The sequence below is a fragment of the Centropristis striata genome, chromosome 14 (assembly GCF_030273125.1).
Source record: "Centropristis striata isolate RG_2023a ecotype Rhode Island chromosome 14, C.striata_1.0, whole genome shotgun sequence".
In the NCBI taxonomy this organism is placed as follows: domain Eukaryota; kingdom Metazoa; phylum Chordata; class Actinopteri; order Perciformes; family Serranidae; genus Centropristis; species Centropristis striata.
Window position 1 is genome coordinate 21061816 of NC_081530.1, and position 21377 is coordinate 21083192.

A 21377-nucleotide genomic window follows, 5' to 3' on the forward strand; every position below is an offset into this window, starting at 1 on the left:
TGTTCGAGGCCAGAAATTCCAGTCCAACTCTGGACCTCTGTCCACCGGCTGCTGTCACAGGTGTCAGTTATTTCTGTTGATTGCTTTGATCTGATTGCCTTTGATCTTTGATGTGATTACAGTTACAGATACCCACACACACACATGCGCATAAGCGCTCACACTCCTCACACATGCATACACATGCTTCAAACGCGCGCGCGCGCACACACACACACAGGTAACTTTATGTGATTTTAATTACACAGACAAACACACACACAGGTAACTTTATGTGATTTTAATTACACAGACAAACACACACACAGGTAACTTTATGCGATTTTCACTACACACACACACACACACACATTTTGAGGTTAAAGGGCATAGTTTGAAATCTCTGAAGAGTCTCATCATAGTGTACACACACCAGCAGTAGCCCCCGTGGCCCTTTCAAAATTTCCCCAGAGGAAATTTTCTAGTTAGATTTTATTAGACCCTAAACGTCATAGTATAATATATCATTATAAAATGATTGGAAAACCAGTGCACAAACAGATCGATTTAAAACCCTTCCACGTGAAAAAAAATAAAATAAAACAGAGTACGGAATTACACAATGTGCACAGTGTGAGCATTTGTTTTCTCCCGTACATGACACTGAAGCAGATATGCTGACACAAGCGCACATTGTAAACATCAGAGTGTAACCCTGCGCATTTTCACTCGCTTCATCATTTGTGACAGAGTGTGCATGGACAAGTACTCAGCCCCTGACCTCTGCCTCGGCTCAATGAGAACACATTCCATTTGTACAGTAATAAAGCTGCATTGCCCTCGGAGATATAATAACCACCCCTGTATTAGACCACTGAAGAGAGGTTTATTAAGCACTACTCAGAGCATTGATTTTATTTTTTACTCTGCTGAAAGCCTTCTCGTTGCTCCGCTGCTGCATCTGTCCTTCTGCATCTCCCTGAGGACGATACCCTCATAACGCATCTTAGATATGACCCCAGCTTTGCTCTGAATTATTAAACACACCCATATCAGACACCGATATTTTCATGCATATCTGTGACCGGACAGTGGTGCCATATGAGTGTGTTGTGTGGTGTGTGTGTGTGTGTGTGTGTGTGTGTGTACATGTACTCAGATTTTAGGTCATGTTTCATGTTTGTATTGAATGAGGTCCTTTGTGGATACTTCCTTCTCCTTCTTGCTCCATCTGTCTTTTCTCATCTGTATTTTAAGTGTGGTTAAAAATACAAAACATACAGAGACGAAAGCTCCCCCTCGCTGAATTTGCTGGCCGCATAACAAAAATGTGCCGGTATTTATCAAGCACCTGAGAGGAGGAAATCACTCCTAAATTGCCTTAAATTTCCTGATTTTGGGGCATCATAAAAAAGCAATTTATCAACTTTCCTAACTTGCTAATATAGTAGTTAGGAGCTGTCAGGAGAAGGCAAATAAATACTCACACAGAAGCAGAGATGTTCATTAATGACTATAATCTATAATATTTTAATGGACCTTAAACAGGATGCAAGTGCATGCTCTCTCTCTGCAGAAAGACCATGGGGAAAATGCAGCTTTGCATCAGTGATGATTTAGATCTGTGTCAACTATTTCTGCAGTAATTAATCACATTTTGATCACTCACACAGCTCTTCAGATAATGGCCAGATTTACTTACTTACTAATATTAAGCTGCACTCATGCAAACTCTGAGTTTATTAATTTATTTACTTGTTAGCTGAGCCACATTCACAAGTTATGACTTCTTGAGTGATAAATCTGCCAGGTTGCAGGTGAACATTCATCATTATAATGTCGCGGGGGGCTGGAGCTGATCCCATTGGGCGAAAGGCATTGAGCACCCTGGACAGGTCAACAGACTATCACAGGGCTGACACAGAGACAGAAAACGCTCTCATTCACTCCTACGGGGAATTAAACCTAAGCTGACACGGGGAGAACATGCAAACTCCACAATCAATTTAATCAAACAAGACCTATTAAATGCCAAACAAAAATAAAACATTTGAGAGCACTTGACACAGACTATTATTAACCCATTTGAAGCATTTTAAAATGTGACCATTTTTGACTAAAAAAACAACATTCTATAGTATGACTTTTTTTGAGCGGGTCATTTTTGGACATCCCATAATATTGTGTTGAACAATGTCTGACGAAATGAGCTGTCACTCAGAAACTCATGAGCCAATAAAGCTGCATCATTTGAAAAAAAAACCTGCCCATGGGAGATGAACTGTAAAACAATACTTTACTATAATTTGTTTTCTAGTTGTTATTTTTTTACATGACACTTTTTGCTGTAGTGAGTTTTATTCGCTCTCTCTTATTTGTAAATTTTGTTTGATTAAATGAACACAACTCTGATTTCACAGTCTCAGGCTCTGTATGGATGGCATATATGCTAATATATAAGTACCAAGAAATTGCATTATTTAAATAACTAGGTTATTTGTCCTCCAGAGAGCACCGAGAAGCTGACAACCCATAAAAAAGTTGAGGAGTGCATATAAACATTGTTTATCTTTATGTTAATATCAGCAGATTTATAGTCAACTTGTAGCTTGATTTCTCAGAGTTGCACGATAAATACGGGCCAGAAACACAACAGAGACACCAACAAACAAACAAAAAAATCAATGCACAACACGCTTTTTTAAAAATCACACATTTATAGATTTATACTTCAGCAGAATTCTTAACAAGGCATTGTAATGACAAGTCAAGTCCAATCAAAGCAGAGCATAGATGAGTTTTATATATTACATTACAATTTTAAAAAAGCAATCAATAAAGTAAGAATAAGACTTTTGCCACAGTGTTTGTCTTTCTTATTAAAGTTTTTCAGATTAGGGTTTCACACACATCTAATACTATGAATTTTAGGATTAAATACAATATAATGTGTCTCTACAGGCATAGACCCTCTATTGAGCTAGTACCTACAAATAGATAAAACATAATATATCCACTCTTCAGACTAATTCAGTCATAATGTTGATTGAAATGCAGAATATCGAGGTAGACAGAATATTTTCTGCCATCGTCCACACTGATGTCACCTGCACCCACCCCCCGAGGGTTTTATTGGGCATGTCCAACTCTTTCTTCTTCATGTATCTCCTTTCGATTTTCCTTCACGTTTTCTTCGGGACACCGGTTGATATTACCAACATCCCAACTTCTTCTGTAAAGTGCAGCCTGAGCCAGCCTGTGGCACCCTGTCACACGTCCAGTTAACGACCAAATCTTCCATTATTTGTTGTAACTTGTAACTTGTTGTGTGTGTGTGTGTGTGTGTGTGTGTGTGTGTGTGTGTGTGTGTGTGTGTGTGTGCGTGTGTGTGTGGTTCAGCTCCTGACTGCCAGCATGGAGTTGATCTCCCAGATGAGGTTGCGGAGTTGGTCCATGATCTGCTTCAGCTGCTGGTTCTTCTGTTTCAGTTTCTGCAGGAAAAATGACAAAAACAAAAAAAAAAATATATATATATATATAAATGCTTAGATGCAAAAAAACAACAAGTTTTATTAAAACAGGTCTTATGATGGGATTGACCAACTTTGAAGTCGATTGGGTCAAAGCTATAGGAGGAGTTTGGTAAAGTACGGAGCCTGGAAATGGCCAGAAAAACGCAAAAAATCTAAGTTTGAGTCAAGATGGCCAACTTCTTGTTGGGTTTAGGTTCCAAGAGGCTTTTTGGTGCGTCTCCCCATGATACATATATGTACCAAATATTGTTAGTTTACGTAAATGCTCCCCGCAAGGTGCCACTCCGTTGAAATTTTGTAGGGGGCGCCACTGAGGTACTTCGTCACGCCCATCCGCAAGACTATTAGCATACGTACCATACAAGTCTTGACCCTCGTGCAAATTGTCCCAACTTTTTAAGTTTTTAAGATAAAGCCTCCAAAATGCAGAAAATAATAATAATAATAATAATTCCTTCAATGTCAACAGGTTCCTTGCTGACGCTGTCAAGGTTCAGACCCTAAATATAAATGTCAGAGTGCCTTTTTGTCTCCTGCAACCGTAAAACTAGAGGTATACAAAAGCACAAAAGGTCAAACAACTGACAAAACACTTCAACAAAAGACAAGTTGCAACAGTTGCATTTCAGGAGAAAACAAATAATTCATGGCTTACGGGATATTAAAGATGCACCTACTGTGTTACGGGTAAGAAAAGGCCTATGCTGCAGCACATGCTACGAGTTTCCCCATCAGCTCTACTTTAGCTTGATGCTATCAACCCAGCACAAACTTCACACTTCCTACACCACTGCAAGTCCTTGTAAAATATAATTTACTTCACCATTTTACAAAGAAAAACTGGTTCCAGATGTAATTGCGTTCATAATGACTGTTACTGTTGTGCTGCTGGCGTGAGAACATGAACAGGGAATTTTTAACAGCAGGAAATCCTGTGAGAACACATTTGAAGAGTCTGTTTCCCTTCTTCAAATTTAGTATTAGTCCCAGTTATCCTGAAAACAATCTAAACCGAAGATAAACGAGGAGCCTGGGGACGTAAAGTCCTTGCATTCCTGGCACCGCTGCTCAGACCACACCCATCTTAAAACTCTTCATTTTGATCTCAACTACACACCTATAAACTTTCATGACTGCATCTTGCATGGTTGTAACTCCAACTATTACATACAGGACAAGACATAAGACATTCAAAGCCAGGAAAAGCACTCAAAACAGCCTCTGCTACAGTAGATCCAGTAGTCTCCAGGACCACATTTTACCAAAATGACACAAGGTAAAAACGATACTGGTGTCACTGTCGCAGCTGCTAAATATCTCTTCTAGTTAACATACAGTGAGAGAGTTTCAATGTGACTTCACGGTTGTTACATTGTTTGGAGGTTTATATGCTTTAGTAGTGTTTGGCACGACTTGTGATACCTCCCTAAGAATCTCATTTTCAAAGATGAGCGTGGCAGCTGTGCTGTGATCTGAATGCTTGCATCAGCATGCAACTTCTGCACCATGACAAAGCTAACATGCATGTTAACATGAGAATATATTCTAATTAACATTACAAACAAAGAACAACCAAGGCTAAGAGCTATTAGGTTTGAAGGATTTGGTCAATGGATGCACTGATAACAATACTAACATGGACATTGGACCTATACAAACTCAAATAGCTGGATCAGAAATGGGGCAGATCTATTCGATTCTATGTCTACAGTCATGGAAAAAACTATTTGACAATAACCAATATCATTGTCAAGAAATCTATGGAAAATGTCTAGATATCTGCTCTTAAATTAAACACTTATGAGCTATTTTTGTTGTTATCATTATATTTGTCCAAACAAATGTACCTTTAGCTGTACCAGGCATTAAAATGAACAAGAAATTAGAGAAAACAAGGGTGGTCTAATAGTTTTTTCCATGACTGTATATACAATTACACCACATGCTGGAAATTAAACTCATCTTCAAGTTTGACCAATTTGTTGCTGAATTTTAGAAGGTTTACACTTTTTTTTAACCAAGGATTTTCCAGAGTTGCTGGTGCATGATTTAAAATTCAAGAATAATAACTTATAGGGGAAGGACTAGGATTAGACGGGAAAAAAACTGAACAGAGGAATTGTAAGGCCAAAATGCAGGTACAGTATGAGGCTTCACTTTATAATTGACATCTTCTAGTTTCTGCAGCTGCTTGTTTAGCATGTGGCTGAAACACAACTGAATCACTTCAAAATAACAAAAAATAGTTTGGGACACAAATCAATTGAAAACTGTATGAAGACAGACCAAAAGGTAGTGTTTTTGTTTGACCAAAGGATCAGCAAATTATTGCATTAATGCATTTAGACAACCCATTTTCTTGGGATTAGGATTGTATGTTGTTAGAGTGAGTAAAAAAATGTTATTATATTTGTATCTATTTCTAAATAATTATATCCTCAGAAGGAATGAATGGGCCTGAGGTTGAGTGTCAGAGACATGGCGCGCATTGGAGAGAAATGTATTGTTGGTTTGGTTCACTGGATTCATTGACAGTAAAAATATCTATTTAAAGTAACACCTGCCTATTCCTTCACTGTATGAGGCGAGGATTAGTAAAAGTTGGCAAGCCATATTTTATTCATATTTCATTGTACTTTTGTTTCCAGCATACAATAGACATAGTTTCGCCACCTGCCCACAGACCTCCCCCACATACCCAGCGCTATAGTTGACTTCATCAATCCCAGCCTCCACTAATCGCTAAACTAACACATCTGGCCCGCCTCGGGGTTGTACAGGTACATCACAGCGGAGCAAACAACCCAATCTACCCGTCAGTCACTGAGGGCTTTGTCTGCTGATTGCCTCTGAATGCACCACCAAGATCTCTAAGTCAACAGCTGCCGTGGACTGAAGTACCCCATTGCCCGAGCTTTATACATAAACAAATAATGGTTCTTGAGCTGCTGCTGCTGCTTCTTCTGCAGGAGAGTCGGAATAAAAACAGGTACGGCTGCCAAATGCGTGCTGCCTTTGAACAAGAAACTCGGGCAAAACATGTACATTTGAAGGTTCAGGCAAATTTAGCAACAGCAGTACATCACAGCTACTTACTCAGCTGCTTTTCTTCAGATAGATAGCGAGAGAGAGAGAGAGAGAGAGAGAGAGAGAGAGAGAGAGGAGGAGGAGACCTCGCTCACTCACTCAGGAGCTACTGTATCTGCAGTGCAGTGAAATCTATTAAGATTAAATCCATCTCACTCTCTCCGTAACACTCCTTTAGCCATGACTAATTACCAGCCATTTTTGCAGCGCAGATAACACCTTGAGCAATCGATTTCACACAGCTCTCTTAATATCAACTGTTTAGCTGATTGTCCTTGAAGATATTCCTGAGTGGAACATTTGGAGGCCTTCCAGTCTCTCTGGGGGGCTCTCACTGCCTCTCAAGCTCTCTCACTCTTTACTCTTTCTCCCCCTCTCCATCTTTTCTTTCTCCCTCTATCTTCGACTTTCACTTTAATTCTGTCTGTGCGTGTGTGGATGTGTGTGTATTACATGGGATATGCCTCATTACCCTGACGAGCGAGTTCTTGAAATAACTCGGTCATTTACTCTGTATTAATGAGATGATACCATGAGCCTTTGTGATTTCAGTCAAACACAAAGAATATAACACTGCTTCTTTTTTTTTTTAAACATGAAGTTAAAAAAATAAAAGCTCCAGCAATAAGTTATATATTTTGCAAGCATTAATGGACAGATTTGCCTTCAAAGACCAAAATTCGCTACTTTGAATCCAGATTCTTCCACAAAAATCTACTCCCCGCTTTTCTTTGAAACCAAGACAAGAAATTCCACATTTTTCACAGAGGAAATAAGACTACGGAGGCAGCGAAGCCTTCACGGCACGTTCATCATAAAAGGCTTGCTGGCATATCTTGATATATGAATAACAAGACTGCTATTATCACAGAAATTGTTCTGCAACCTCAGGGAGATATAATTCCATTCATAACCTCATAATTAGTGCAACTCTAATCCTTCACACCTATAATGCGATGTTTGGAAAAAGGGTATACTACAGAGAACAAAGCAGAGAAAAGGAGCTCTGAACCATCTGGTTTTTTTGTCTGGAGAACAAGGTTTTCACACACATACACACACAAAAACACCTCTTGAGGAATCCAGCGGATGCACTGCTTCATTTCTTGGTCTGCCACTCAGCAGCTCAGCCCCACAATAATGTTTTGATGCCTTTTCAATCCGCTGCAGGCCTCTCCTGACACGCTCTGACACTGCATCGGCCGCGGCAGGGTGGCCAGTCAACAACTCATGAAAGTAAACAAGGAAGCGCTGTCTGAGCTCTTGTCTCCGAGGGCCTCCTGCAGACTGGCAGACTGCCTACCTGCCTCATATAACCTGGAAGCGCTGGCAGACGTCGGAGGAGCGGCGGAGGAGAGGGAGAAAGCACGGTGACCCGAGATGGAGTCGAAATGGAGAGATTGGCACGCATGGAGGAGATGCAGCGATGTGTGTATTTAAGTGTGATTCTGAAGATATGCAGCTGTGCAAGTGTTTATAGTCTGATGTGCATATCTCTGTGTGAACTTGTAAATGTTTTTGCAAGGGTGTGGCTGCACAAGAAAATGTCTGTGGGTGGGTTTTTTTCACGTGTGTGTGTGTGTGTGTGTGTGTGCATTAGGAATGCACTGATTCAATCCATTGGATAGGTATCGGCGCCAATACTGACCTTATTAAGCGGAACGGAGTATTGGCCAAGAGTGACCGATCCACACTTTTCTGCTTTGCTTGGTTCATTTGCTGCAATGAGCTCATGTTACTGCTGATTAGAGCTGCAACTAATTACAGTTCTCATTATTGATTCATCTGTCAGCTATTTTTATAAACAGTGATTCTAATTTCTAGTCTCCAAGTCTTTTATCCCTTAAATAAAAGCAAATAACGTCTCAAAATGAATGTCTTCAAATAATATCTTGCACATACTCATATAGCCAATTAGCCTGGGCTACAAACCCAGTAGGCAAGACATGTGTAGCATGATTTTGTAACCTTGTAACCTGTGAAATAGTTTTTTGTTTTCTTCCTGATAAACAAATAAATAAATAAACAGAAGCATCAGAAAATAACTAAATCAGCATTACTACATCAAAGAAACAGTGAATTTTAAGAGTTATTCCTTCATTTCAGTCCTACTGCTGCTACACCACTTCCTGCATGTTTTTCAAAATAAATGCAATTAAATGTGAAGGTAGCGGTTAGAATTTATTGTGAAATTTGAAGTTACATAAGCTGAGTACACTCCATTAGGGCTGCAGGGGTGAAATTTTTCGGTAAATTTCTGGTAAATTTCCAGAAACTTTCCATGGGAAGTTAAGCTAGGAAATTTTGGAAATATTTAAAATAAAAAAACATGACATTTCAACAGAATTATTTGTCCTTAGAAAGTTATCAAGTTTTTATTATTTTATTGAATAATCAATTATTTCATTGAACAAAAAAAACATGAATTTTGAGTTAAACATTACTTGTAAATTCCCATGAATTCCTGTTAATTCCCACGGAAACTTGAAAATTCCCAGAATTAAGCAACCCTATACCCCATACACTTGAGATTTGGAAATTGTCTTGACTTTTTGTAGGGTGGTTGTTTTGAAACATTGCATGGACGTTTTCATTACTGTGTGTGCCTAATATATATATGTGTGCGTGTGTGTGTGTGTGTGTGTGTGTGTGTGTGTGCGTGCATGCGTGCGTGATCAGAGAAGAAGAGAAGGTCATGTAAAGGAAAAATCTCCAACTGCAGGAAGCTCTCCGGTGCACTAACAGCACATCTGCACAGAGGACAAGCCAGGGTGAGATTTGTTTTTCCAAACACGGTCAAGTCGCAAGCAAACCAGAACTTGTAAACAAAAGTCACATGGACTCATAAGTAGTTTGTTTACTGGACAGAGTTTTGGCAACCTTTCATCTCAAGAGATTAAACATTTTGGCAGCAGGGTGAGGGGGGGTCAAAGGCAAATCCGGTTCAGTCCCTATGACTTCTGCTAAGCCTGATGGACACGTCAGAGTGGCTGTAAATTACGTCTGATTCATATCCAGTAAGAGCGGATCCAAAAACACAAGTTGAACATGGTGTAACGAGAGTCGCGCTGCGGTTTGACCTACATTTGTTTAATTTGCTCAGCTTGTGAAAGTGTAGGTTATCACATGTCATCATTCCCAGCTTGTGCAAAAGTGGAGCTGAAAATCAATTCTGATGATTGATTAATCATTCCAGTAATTTATCAAGCAATTATACCAAACATGACCTCATTTCAGCTTACTTATTGTGAGTATTTGTTGCTTTTCTTGTCTTATTTTACAGTAAACTGATTCTGTCTGACTGGTGGTCAGACTATAATTACAGACTGGTGCTGGGCATTTGTCATTTGATTTTCTGATATTAGTGGAATGTAATTCAACCATTATATAGTGCAGTAATCTGAAACAAAGAGTCAATGGATTCGACAGACCAAAAATTTGTAATTTTGGTAACTGCTTCATTCAATGAATAATTTGGATTGTTGTTTTAAGCAGAAATGGAAAATATTTGCAGTTTGGCCTCTTAAAAGTGAAGATTTAATGGTTTTTAGTGTTTTATGTTGTTTTAAATTGAATATCGTTACAGTTTAAGATAGTTATTTATCTTTTTTTTTGTCTTTTTTCATTTATTTTTTGACATTTCTCATTAAAAAATGAGGTAAATAAAAATGAGCCATAGAAGAGCTCAATACATTTGGGAGCAAAAACAATGGGCGGATACACAAACTATTGCTACTTTCATTAACATTGTCAGATTTTGCATTTCTGCTGCATTCATGTCCTTACGGCAAAATCTGAAGAATTAGCATCTTATTATATTTCATGGCTCGTCTGATTAATTTCCTTTTCTCATCATTGTCATGTGAATACTGGAAACAGCTGTAAATGTGTTATTTAATAACACAAAAAAATACTACACATGTATTTGAGGAGACATGCATGATAGTGAAAGACATCCCAACTCAAGAAATGTAGTTATTTCTGTTTCTAACTCAGCAATTGTTTTTTAAATGCATCTGTGAAGCACTTGACTTGGGATTTCAAACAATCAGACACACAACTCTAACTTGTCTTGTTGATTAATAGCCTGTAAAATCGCAGGATTACCATCTTTCACACTGTCCTCCTCTCGGGACACTACTATCAATGCTACAGTTTGTGTAAACGTCTCGCTTCCTCCTTTGTCCTTCACTTAAAGAAAACAGTCCTATCGTCTTGTGAGTCACAAGGCTGAGGGAGAACGAGAATCCATTATGGTATAAGTCATTACTATCTGCAGCTTTTATCCTGACAGTATCTGATGCTTTGCTCACCATCAACTTTAAAACAACCCTATCAGTTTGGATCTCAGTGATTAAATAGCCAGAGAGATGTGTTGTGTATAGCGGGGAGGGGGACAGCAGCTTCGTCGTTAGCTGGAGTCTTTTAAAGCACAACAATAGGAAAAGAAAGGGACGGAGAGCTCTTAGCTAACAGGACAGATGACAGTTTGTTTAAATGACTTGGATGAAGGGCTGTTAGTCCGTCTCCTTCATCCCTCTCTGCCTCTCCCTCTCCCTTCATCAAGCTCCCTTTCTCCCCTACTCGTCCAAATCAGATCAAAGAAGCCGTCCTCAGTAGAAGGGTGTAAGACAGAAGTGGGAGAAAGGGAAAAAAAATGAATTTTTCATTGAAATCACTTTATTAAAATTCGGCTCCAGTGAAACTTCGCCACGAGAGAAGCTCACACTGCTGCTCTGTGTGTGTGTGTGTGTATGTGTGTGTGTGTGTGTGTGTGTGCGTGTGTCGTGTCAAGACAGATCTTGGCTCAGGCCACCAAAAGACATTCCCTGACCTGAAATCCATTAGTCACGAAATAAATTCATATATTCACGCCATAAGCCCGTCTGAGATTGCTTTCAATTAAAAGTGAATGTATTTTTTTTTTGTCACTTCAGAACATCACAGCTAGAAAGTCGTTCGGTGACACATCGGATGCAACAATTCAGCACAACATGGTAATCTGTAAACACTTGGGATTTATCGAATGTAGGCCATCAAACAACAGGGCGTCTTCAGGCTTATCAAGCTTGATAATTGGCATCTCTGTATTAATTAATTCTGTTGCATTATCTCCATGTTAAAGCCGATTGGGGAGTTTTTTTTTTATCCATTATAGGAAAAAAATCAAGCTAATCTTGTAATTATATTATTATATGAATAAGTTGAGGTATTCATCTCCTTTTTAGCCATTTAACCCGTTTCATCTGCGATTTAAAAACATGACCACTGAGCACTTTAAGAGCCCTAGCGTTGCTTTTTGATGAGGAGCTTTGAGATAATGGCAGGGAGGAAACGAGTTAGATTAAAATACACACACACACATTCAGGAGGAGAGAGGAGGAAATATAGCAAGTGGAGCGAAGACGTGCCTTCACTCAGGATTCCTTTTGCTAATCCGCCCTGTCGCTGGCGACTCAAATCGCAGCTTTGACTCCGACGGATCTGGCTGGGAATTACAAGTGTAAGTGTCTGTGAGTGAGGAGAAGGGATTAGAGGAGAGGAGAGGAGAGGAAAGGAAAGGAAAGGAAAGGAAAGGAAAGGAAAGGAAAGGAAAGGAAAGGAAAGGAAAGGAAAGGAAAGGAAAGGAAAGGAAAGGAAAGGAAAGATAGGAAAGTGAAGAGAAGAAACAAGGAAAGGCAAGTATATGGAGAACAGGAGATGGAGGATAGATGAGAGGAGCGAATATGAAAAAGGAGTATGAAGAAGAACAGATTAGACAAGGAGAGGAAAGGAGGGAATATGGAGGAGAGATGAAAAGAGGATAGGAAATACAGAAGGGTGAGAAGAGAAGAGAAGAAAAGAAAAGAAAAGAAAAGAAAAGAAAAGAAAAGAAAAGAGAAGAGAAGAGAAGAGAAGAGAAGAGAAGAGAAGAGAAGAGAAGAGAAGAGAAGAGAAGAGAAGAGAAGAGAAGAGAAGAATAGGAAAGGGGTGGGAGGAGAGTGAGCAGCTGGATTTTGCACCCACTGTCAGTATTAGTAGTGTGTATATAGGCAAACAAACAACCATTATTCATTGTGTTATTACATTTGTTGGAAGTTATTACAATATTGAAAGTTGAAGTTTCACTTCCCCACAAACATAATATGTCCCTGCAAACGTAACAGTTATTATTTGTGGGAAAATCACGTGTTACATTTGTAGTAGGCAGCGGCTTTTACGTTTGTGGAAAATGTATTACATTTGTGGGATTATTGCACGAGTGCTCAGCTTCATTCTTCAGCCTACAGCCGGTGTTACACTGTATTCTGTGACCTGTAGTAGTGTAAAAGGATTTCATCTTCAGTTGACATTAAGTACATAGAAAAATCTATGAATTACTTCACTGGTATTTGCTGAAAGGTAAAGTTTACTTTATCTTCTACAGCGTCTGTATATGTCTGCAGTAGAGCCGCCCAGTGAGGAGTAAAATCCAGTTTTCCTTCAAAGCAAAAAGTAAAACAAGTCAGATTGTGATTCAGTGTCACAGCACAACATCATAATCTGCAGGAAATAAACTACCTAAAAGGATTTGTTGAGTAATTCCAATCCAACAATCTGATTTCGAACCAGATTCAGATTCAATAAAAAGCTGTACAACTTCATCCCAGGAGGAGAGGAGAGGAAAACGTGACTGCTTCTCCTATATCACACCTACATATCTGAAACATCACATCCACAAACTCAATCCCCTCTGCTCTTCTTTTAAATGCCATACATTTTATATGGTTTACAGAGGCTGAGGCTGAAGCCTTTGCTGTCCTCAGACGGCCAGATAAGAGTGTCTTGGCAGCAGCGCAGGTCAAATTTAATTAAATTATATGGCTTGTAATAAGTGTAACAGAAACTTGGAAAGGAGCCTCAGCTATAAGGAGAGGAGCCTTTCCAGAAACCAGCGATCCCCTAAATTATGCAGAAATGAAAAAAAGTCCTCAAGGAAAATGCGACTCCCTATTCGGTAGAAGAATTAGGTCGAACCAAACTCCTGGGGCCAACATTTTTAGAAATGAGCGTGTCTACAGAAAGAGATAAACTCAATAAACTAACCTGTGAAGATGCTGTATCCCTGTAAATACCATCCACATACCAGTCTGCACCAGAATCAAAAACCTGGATATTTATTTCACGTCCCAGTATTACAGAGAACATCATGAGAACAGATCCACAAACTGGCTTCAGGATCAATGATTCACGTTGGCCAAAGTAACATCTAATATAATTGTTCACTCTGCATTAATATCTGGTGTCGTTCACTTCTGGTTGATTTTAATTCAATAAATGTGATTTAAAGCATTGTCCATATTGTACATAAATCCAGTGAATTACTTAATTCAAATTGAAGATTTTGTTCGGGGAGTTTGTTTTATTTTGTTTAGAGTGATGTCGTCATACATTTTTTTGTCAGGCAGCTTTACTCGAAAACCTCAATAGAAGCTTTAAATGTAAAATGTCAAATGTAAAAAAAATAACAAAAAAAATGAATGTTGGTACAGCCCTCGTCAAGTCAATCATGAAAGCTCCCAGACTGCACAGTGAGTGCATGTGTACTAAAAACGTTCCACTAAAGTGAAATGTCACTTGAAGGAAAACGCGCTGCCCACTCTGAGGAAACTTGTAAAAAGCACAAGTGAGTCGGGGGGTAAGTAAGCTGCTTACTGCTCTGTGCCCTGCCTGGGGAACCCTGTGACGTTAAGTGGGCCCTGGTTTACCATCTGACAGTATACCCACAGGGAGCCGAGCCAAGCAGCTTTAATTTGCCTGACATCAGTTAAAAAAGCCTTAATTGACTTTATAAACTTTATGGCTTTCTCTCAACGGGAAGGTTTAAGTGCAAGTGTGTTCTGTGCTTGGCATTGGCTTTCCCAGGGGAATGAAGCCCTTTAAAGGGATTTTGAAGGCAGATAAAAGGCTTCTCTTCCAGGGGTGGCAGAAATACAATAGCCATGTTGTCATCCTTGCATACACCTACCAACGGGGCTCTTTCAATACGTCCTCAGCATTGAGGTGGAAAGCCTGCAGTGTCAGCCGACTGTTGCAGAACGGTTGCAATCGATTTAGCCTTTTAGAGGTATCTGAAGCTAGGCGCCCCCTCGCTCCCTCCTAAGCACTTGAGTCTCTGCCAGGTACCCCCATCGATTGCGCTTTCCTTTGTGATTTGGTTCCCAGTGATAATAAATGAGGGGAAAGAAGGTTGGAGTGCTGTTGCTTTAAAACCAATGATGGGCAGCCATGCAAACAACTTAACCATCAGCAAAACTGCACATCAGAGCAAAATCCAAAGGAATACAGCTATATATTCTGTGTGGGGGCTAAGTGACACATAAAACCCAAGAAAATGTCTATTTCACTGCATTAGTCACATTTTGCAGTAATTACCTGCAGGCCTCCGTTCATACAATAAGCTCCTGTGAGTGCATATCTAAGTTCATACTCAGTTCAGGAGAGCAAAAGGGTTAATTTGTACACAGCAGCAGATTAGCTACAGCAGCTTGGAGACTGATAAGGAGAATGAAATTCAAATCACAACCTGCTGGGTTTTGAAAAAGGTTGACTGCATGTGCGTGATCGCTTAAAGCATGGACAAACAGATACACAGTTTAAACCTTAAGTTACAGGTAGAGCTCTACAAATATGTTATTTTGAGCCCAAAGCCATTTAATTAATGAGAGTAAAAAACAACATGATATGATATATCACCTAATATTCTGTTTTTGTATCACCACGCATAACATATGTTTCTTTTCAAAATACCAGATTTTATTTGCAATTACGTTGCAAATTAGGTTATTATAAAACACATCAATCTGGTCTTTGATTATGATTGGCTGAGCTGCGTTTGAAGCCTTTCTTATATACTAAAATACACACCTGTGTAGTATGTATTACTGTGCCAAATAAAATTGATTCAAAATGTCAGATTTTGTTGTGAATTTTGATTTACTGAATAGGCTAAGTGTGGATAAGTGATGGAAAGAGACTCATAATAGAGAATGAAGATAAAGAAAGGAGACACACTGACAAATACTTAGAGAGAAATTGAAAAGCTGGGACCTTTAAATAGGCTATGTGGTTGGTTTGCTGAAATACTGGCCTGGAGGCAACACAAATCTTGTCATGATGTGGCATAAATGTGAACTGTCATCTCAAAACCACAGCGAGAGATGCTCCAGGTCCAGGCCCCTTTGATGCTCTGAAGTCACTAAACTACAGCCTCTCGTGGCTTATTGCCTAATTAAAGAGTTGTGATAAAACTACAAGACAGGATACAGTATAAACAATAAACTTTTCTGTCAAAGATGACAGTAACACAAAATACATTATGACAGTAAATTCTTAAGACAAAACTTTCTTTTCTCTCTTTAGCAATAGCCAGTGGTACAACACTGTGAAATTACTCCACTACAAGTAAAAGTCCTGCATTCAAAAATTACTTAAGTGAAAGTATCAGCATCAAAATGTACTTAAAGTATCAAAAGTAAAAGTACTCTGAATGCAGAATGGACCCACTCAGATTGTTTTATATGTTCTAAATATATTATTAGATTATTTTTGATGCATTTATGTAAGCAGTGTTTTAGTGGAGTGCCTAAAGCATAAAGTACAAATGTGGAAATACTCAAGTAAGGTTAAAGTACCTCAAAATTGTAATTAAGTACAGTACTTGAGTAAATGTACTTAGTTACATTCCACCTCCTGCAATAGCATATCGAAAACTTGAATTAGGAAAATAAAAGGGCAAGAAGATAGTTGAAGTAGAGATGCATAATGGGAGAAATGGATCATCCACACTGCAACTACATCTGCAACCTTTGTGTCATATGTATATCTGCACAATCTTTAAAATTGTTCAAAATGAAAATAGAAAAATAAGGATAAAAATTCCTTAATATGCAGGCTTAATACAACTCCTATTTGCATAATTCCAACATGTACAAAAACACCAATTTAACTGTTTTAAACTGATATACCTTGATTGTTTTCCTTTTTCTGTAAGTCACTGTGGATAAAAGCGTCTGCTAAGTGACTAAATGTAAATGTAAATGATATCAGCCACTAACATCAGCATTTTTGTCGGGCTCCAGTTAGAGGTTCAACTCTAAATCAGTCAGCATTGAACAGTGTTGAACTGCTGAGTCTTCCTGCTCACTCTGTTTAATTAGAGGTCTTTCCTTTCTGACATCTGTGCTGTTTGCTAGCTAGCTCATGTCGGGGACTAAAGGAGAAAGCTGAGCTCAGTTTGAAAGAAGCTGCAGAGGGTGAAGGCTTGCTTGGAGGGCTGACGATGTATTTGTTTATCTATGAGTTTGTGTGAACTGCAGGTATGATTGTGCATGTCCTGTGTGCTCATGTGTGTTGAGTGCTGAGAGCTTGAAGTCAGCGTTCGCAGAGTGATACCCCGCCGTCTCAATCTCAGAGCAGACAGGACGCCTTTCTTTCATCTCTCTCAGATGTCTGTCAGGAGCTTATATCATCTGAGCCCAAGCGGAGCACCTCCTCTCACTCTCTGAGTAAACATGATTAGGGTCGCAATATTCTGGGAATATTCAAGGCGGAATCTTTCCATTGAAATGAATGGGAATTTATGGGAAATATTTATGGGAAAAAATTAAAAATAAAATACGACCAGGATTTATTTACCATGTCATATGCAGATAGAAACTAACCCTTTAACCACATCATAAGCAGACATAATTCATAATAATGCCAAATAAATCCATTTATTTGTCAAATGCATACACATATGAAATGTGCCTTGTGGTTTGTTATAGTAAAAAATAAAGTAAAAATAATAATAATGAACAATAATAAAAGTAAAAATAATAATAATGAACAATAATAAAAGTAATAATAATAATAACAGTAATAATAATTAGCAAATTATATTACTATTATAAATTATATTATTATTAAAAATAATATAATTAATTATATTAATACAAATAACACTGAATTAAATATAATAATTAATATTGTTATTATTTTTATATTGTTGTTATTATTATTATTATTATTATTATTATTATTATTAATAATAATAATAATAATAATAATAATAATAATAATCGCTGTGGTTTTGCAATGACGGCTCACATATTCAAATATATAATAGTATAAATAAAATAAAATAAAATAAAAATAATATTTATACAGCACCTTTCATAGCATAATATGCAGCTCAAAGCCCTTTACAGTGGAAACAAGGAGCAACAACAATAAAACAATAAAATACTAAAAACAATAAAAACAATTATAGTAAACATAACCAATAAAGAAAAGAGTTGATAATGGTAGAAAAAAAAGTTACATGATGTCACCTGGAAAAATGTACTTTAAAATTTGAATCAATGTAAACTGCATGCATTCTTACAAAAATGTTAAGAAAGAATACATTGAAATATATTAATTAAACCTCCTCAATTAGCATACTTAATTGAGCTACCTCCCTCGTGGTAAAAGCTAGCTAATAAACTGTAGCAGAGGGAGATAAATTATAAATTGTGTACTTTACTTGAGGCTACATTCTGCTGGTTAACTGAAATCTCATAAAAAATATAGGCTATATTCTCTACAGTAATATAATCATAATGTACATTAAAGCATATAATCCTTTGGCTCAGATAGAGCAGTAGTGTGGGATGCAAATGTGCATGCAGAGGGTTGTCATTTTACTGAATCCCCATTTAATGTGATGCTGGAAAATGTACATGTGATCATTTACCTTCAACTCAATGGGCATACTTTTAACATGAGAGTACAGAGTACAGACCAACCAAATGGAGGTGTTTTAAACTGAATTATGGAAAAAAAATCCCAGATTTTCCAGTTTAACTTCCCTTTAAAATGAACTGGAAAAAATCCAACTCCTTGCAACCCTCAGCATCATACTTCAAAGGAGTTTTTTATGGGCAGCATAGACTTCCTATGAGGTTGAAAAAACCTGTAATCTAAATGTTCTCAGGGTGCCAACAACAGTTCTTCAGACGTCAAAAGCATCTTGTGATTCAGTGATGTGTTAAATTGGTACAATCACTCACACACACTTAAAATCTGCTCCCCTATGGCACCTCTCCAATGAAGTAATATTGGTTCTAATTACCACTATCGTTTTAAGAGTGAAGGCAGTGGTGGTGGGGGGGGAGGAAAAGAGAGACAGGCAGGCAGATTTCTGGAAAGATAACAGAGAGGTAATTCCAATTTAAAGCATCCAATCTGCTCGCAGGAGATGTTATTTATTGAGTGCGGAGAGGAGTTGAGGTTAAAGCGAGAACAACTATGTACAGCTGGGAGATATGGCTCTTGATTATATCTCAATATTTTAAGGCTATGCCGCAATATATCTGATACATATCTCTATATTTTCTCTTAAATAAGATAACGGTTTGATTAACCCTTTGATGTGTAGGATCCCCAGTTTAATCTTTGTAATCTGAATGTAGAGGGAACATAACTTGTATTTGACATTTAAGATCTTTTTTTTTATATTTCACATCAGAATGTCCTGATATGTTTTGAGCGAGGGGTCTGCTATCATTTTGAAGTGACAACAGGTTGTTTTCTTTTCATTGTAATCCAAATTTAGAGGAAATATAGATTTTAAAAGGCTTTTATTTTGAAATTTCACATCAGAATGTCCTGATGTGTTTTAAGTGAAGGATCTGCTATCATTTTGAAGTGACAACAGGTCATTTTCTTTTAATTGTAATCTAAATTTAGAGGGAACATAGATTTCTAACAGCTTTTGTTTTGAAATTTTACATCAGAATGACCTGATGTGTTTTGAGTGAGGGATCTGCTATCATTTTGAAGTGACAACAGGTAATTTTCTTTTAATTGTAATCTAAATTTAGAGGGAACATAGATTTTTAAAGGCTTTCATTTTGAAATTCCACATCAGAATGTCCTAATATTGTTTGAGTGTAGTCAACTATCATTATTAAATGAAACAGAAAAGACACAATGACACAATTACACTGTCATCTGGTAGTCATACTGATGATTGTTGATGAATGTTTTCTTTATTATTAAGCTCAATTAATTATACAGATAAATTCAATTCTACTCTTTACTCTCTTCTATGGTTTGCAGGCTGTAGCTTTTCATTTTGTGATTGTGATTGTGATTTTTTTTCTATTATGTTCACCTCAAGGTCGCTTTTTATTTTGAAGGTTCTTGCACACGTATACACACGTACCACTAGATAGACGAGCTTTGCCAAAGCAGGGGCTGGTACGAATTTGAGTATCCTGAAGAGCGCTCTATAAATAAAACGTATTACTATTTATTTCCAAGTGATGTAACCGATTTGTGGAATTGCAATATTTAGTAGCAATCGTTTGGTGGCATATTATGCAAAGGATAGTAGTCTGTTCCAAATCTGCTCTTCTTTCTGAAACCAAACCAGTGTTTCATGTGAGCAAGTCTCCTGCATGTCACCATCAACTGCTGTCAATGCATGAATAAATAAATCTCAGTCTAAATTTATGGTTATCTGCCATATTGCACATTAAACACCATTTGGATATATGTGATAGATTCAATACATCTCCTACCCCTCCAAGAATTTGTGCTTCACCTGCATACAAAGCAGTTTTAAATCGTAAATATTTCTGCCAACACCTGAGCAAGCAAGCTTTCCTTTTACTAAATAAAAAAAGCACAATGAAAACTGATGACAGGGTTTGAAGCAGAAAACAATAGCGTGCTTTCAGGGGATGCAACATGCCCTTTGGCAGTCACATCACAGGCGAGGCAAGTTTATTTGTATTGCACATTTCAAACATAAAGGGAATTCAAAGTGCTTTACATAATGTATGAAAAACATAAAAAAAGAGGATCCTGAATCACCTCACAACAAACTGTGACCGCAGCTAAATCTGGAAATAAATGCATCCGCCATCCCTCACTCAGCACACCACAGAGCTTGTTGTTGTTTATTCTTCACTTCCTGTTTTCATCCTTCTGATATTAGTCAACATATTTCTGTCTCGTTGCTGAATCTTGAACCCATATGGTTGTACACAAGCATGGAAGAATGGTAGTGCTGTGAAAATCTAATTCAGACTCAAATTTGACACATAGTATGGTTTTTAAATTTGAAACAACTGATTCCTAAAGTGTTTCAAGAGTTGTTCAACACCTTTAGGTTCCCTGACGACTTTCACAGGCTGTAGCAGTCTCAGTCTTAAGGCTTTAGAGAATAAATCAGCATCATATTACATCTAAAATATATAATTAATTTCATAGATGATCGGAGGAATCCACTGGTACCAACCATGTAATGATAACTTGTAAGTAGGGGGCAAAATAACACTGAAACTGCCATTTTCAAAGTGATCCCTTGACCTCTTACTTCAGGATATCTGAATGAAAATGGGCTCTATGTGTATCCACAAGTCTTCCTTCTACAGACTTTATGATAATAACATGCAGTTTGAGGCAATAAAGTGCAGTAACATTTGGTATTTTCGCCTGCTGTATTTGAATATTTCTGTATACTGGGGTCCCTAAACATTCTTTAAATTGCATAAATTGGGTATGACTGGGAAGCTAAGACTCTTGTGGATTCAATAAGCCATGTTATCCATATGTAGTGATGTTAGTCCCCTTAGTAGTCATTTTATTGTAGTGGAAGCACTTTTTTAAACTGGACCTCACTGTATAAAATGACCTGCTCTACTTGACCTCTAGGATAATCACAGCCTCATCAAACTCGCAACATGCAACCACAAACTAGAGACCTAGAGCATTCAGAGGATGTAT

At 37.9% G+C, this 21377-nt stretch overlaps 1 protein-coding gene across 2 annotated transcripts in view; it reads right to left on the reverse strand.

The window, feature by feature from the left end:
* med30 (mediator complex subunit 30) overlaps positions 1 to 21377 on the reverse strand; it is a 63466-nt gene that overhangs the window by 10037 nt on the left and 32052 nt on the right. Inside the window, exon 5 of one of the 2 annotated variants that reach the window (XM_059350371.1) lies at positions 3309 to 3470. The exons of the other annotated variant lie outside the window; for it this stretch is intronic. Coding sequence (XP_059206354.1) covers positions 3375 to 3470 — 96 coding nt within the window. The 3' untranslated portion in view covers positions 3309 to 3374. Of the gene's footprint in view, positions 1 to 3308; positions 3471 to 21377 lie in introns of those variants that run through there. 2 annotated transcript variants of the gene reach the window in all.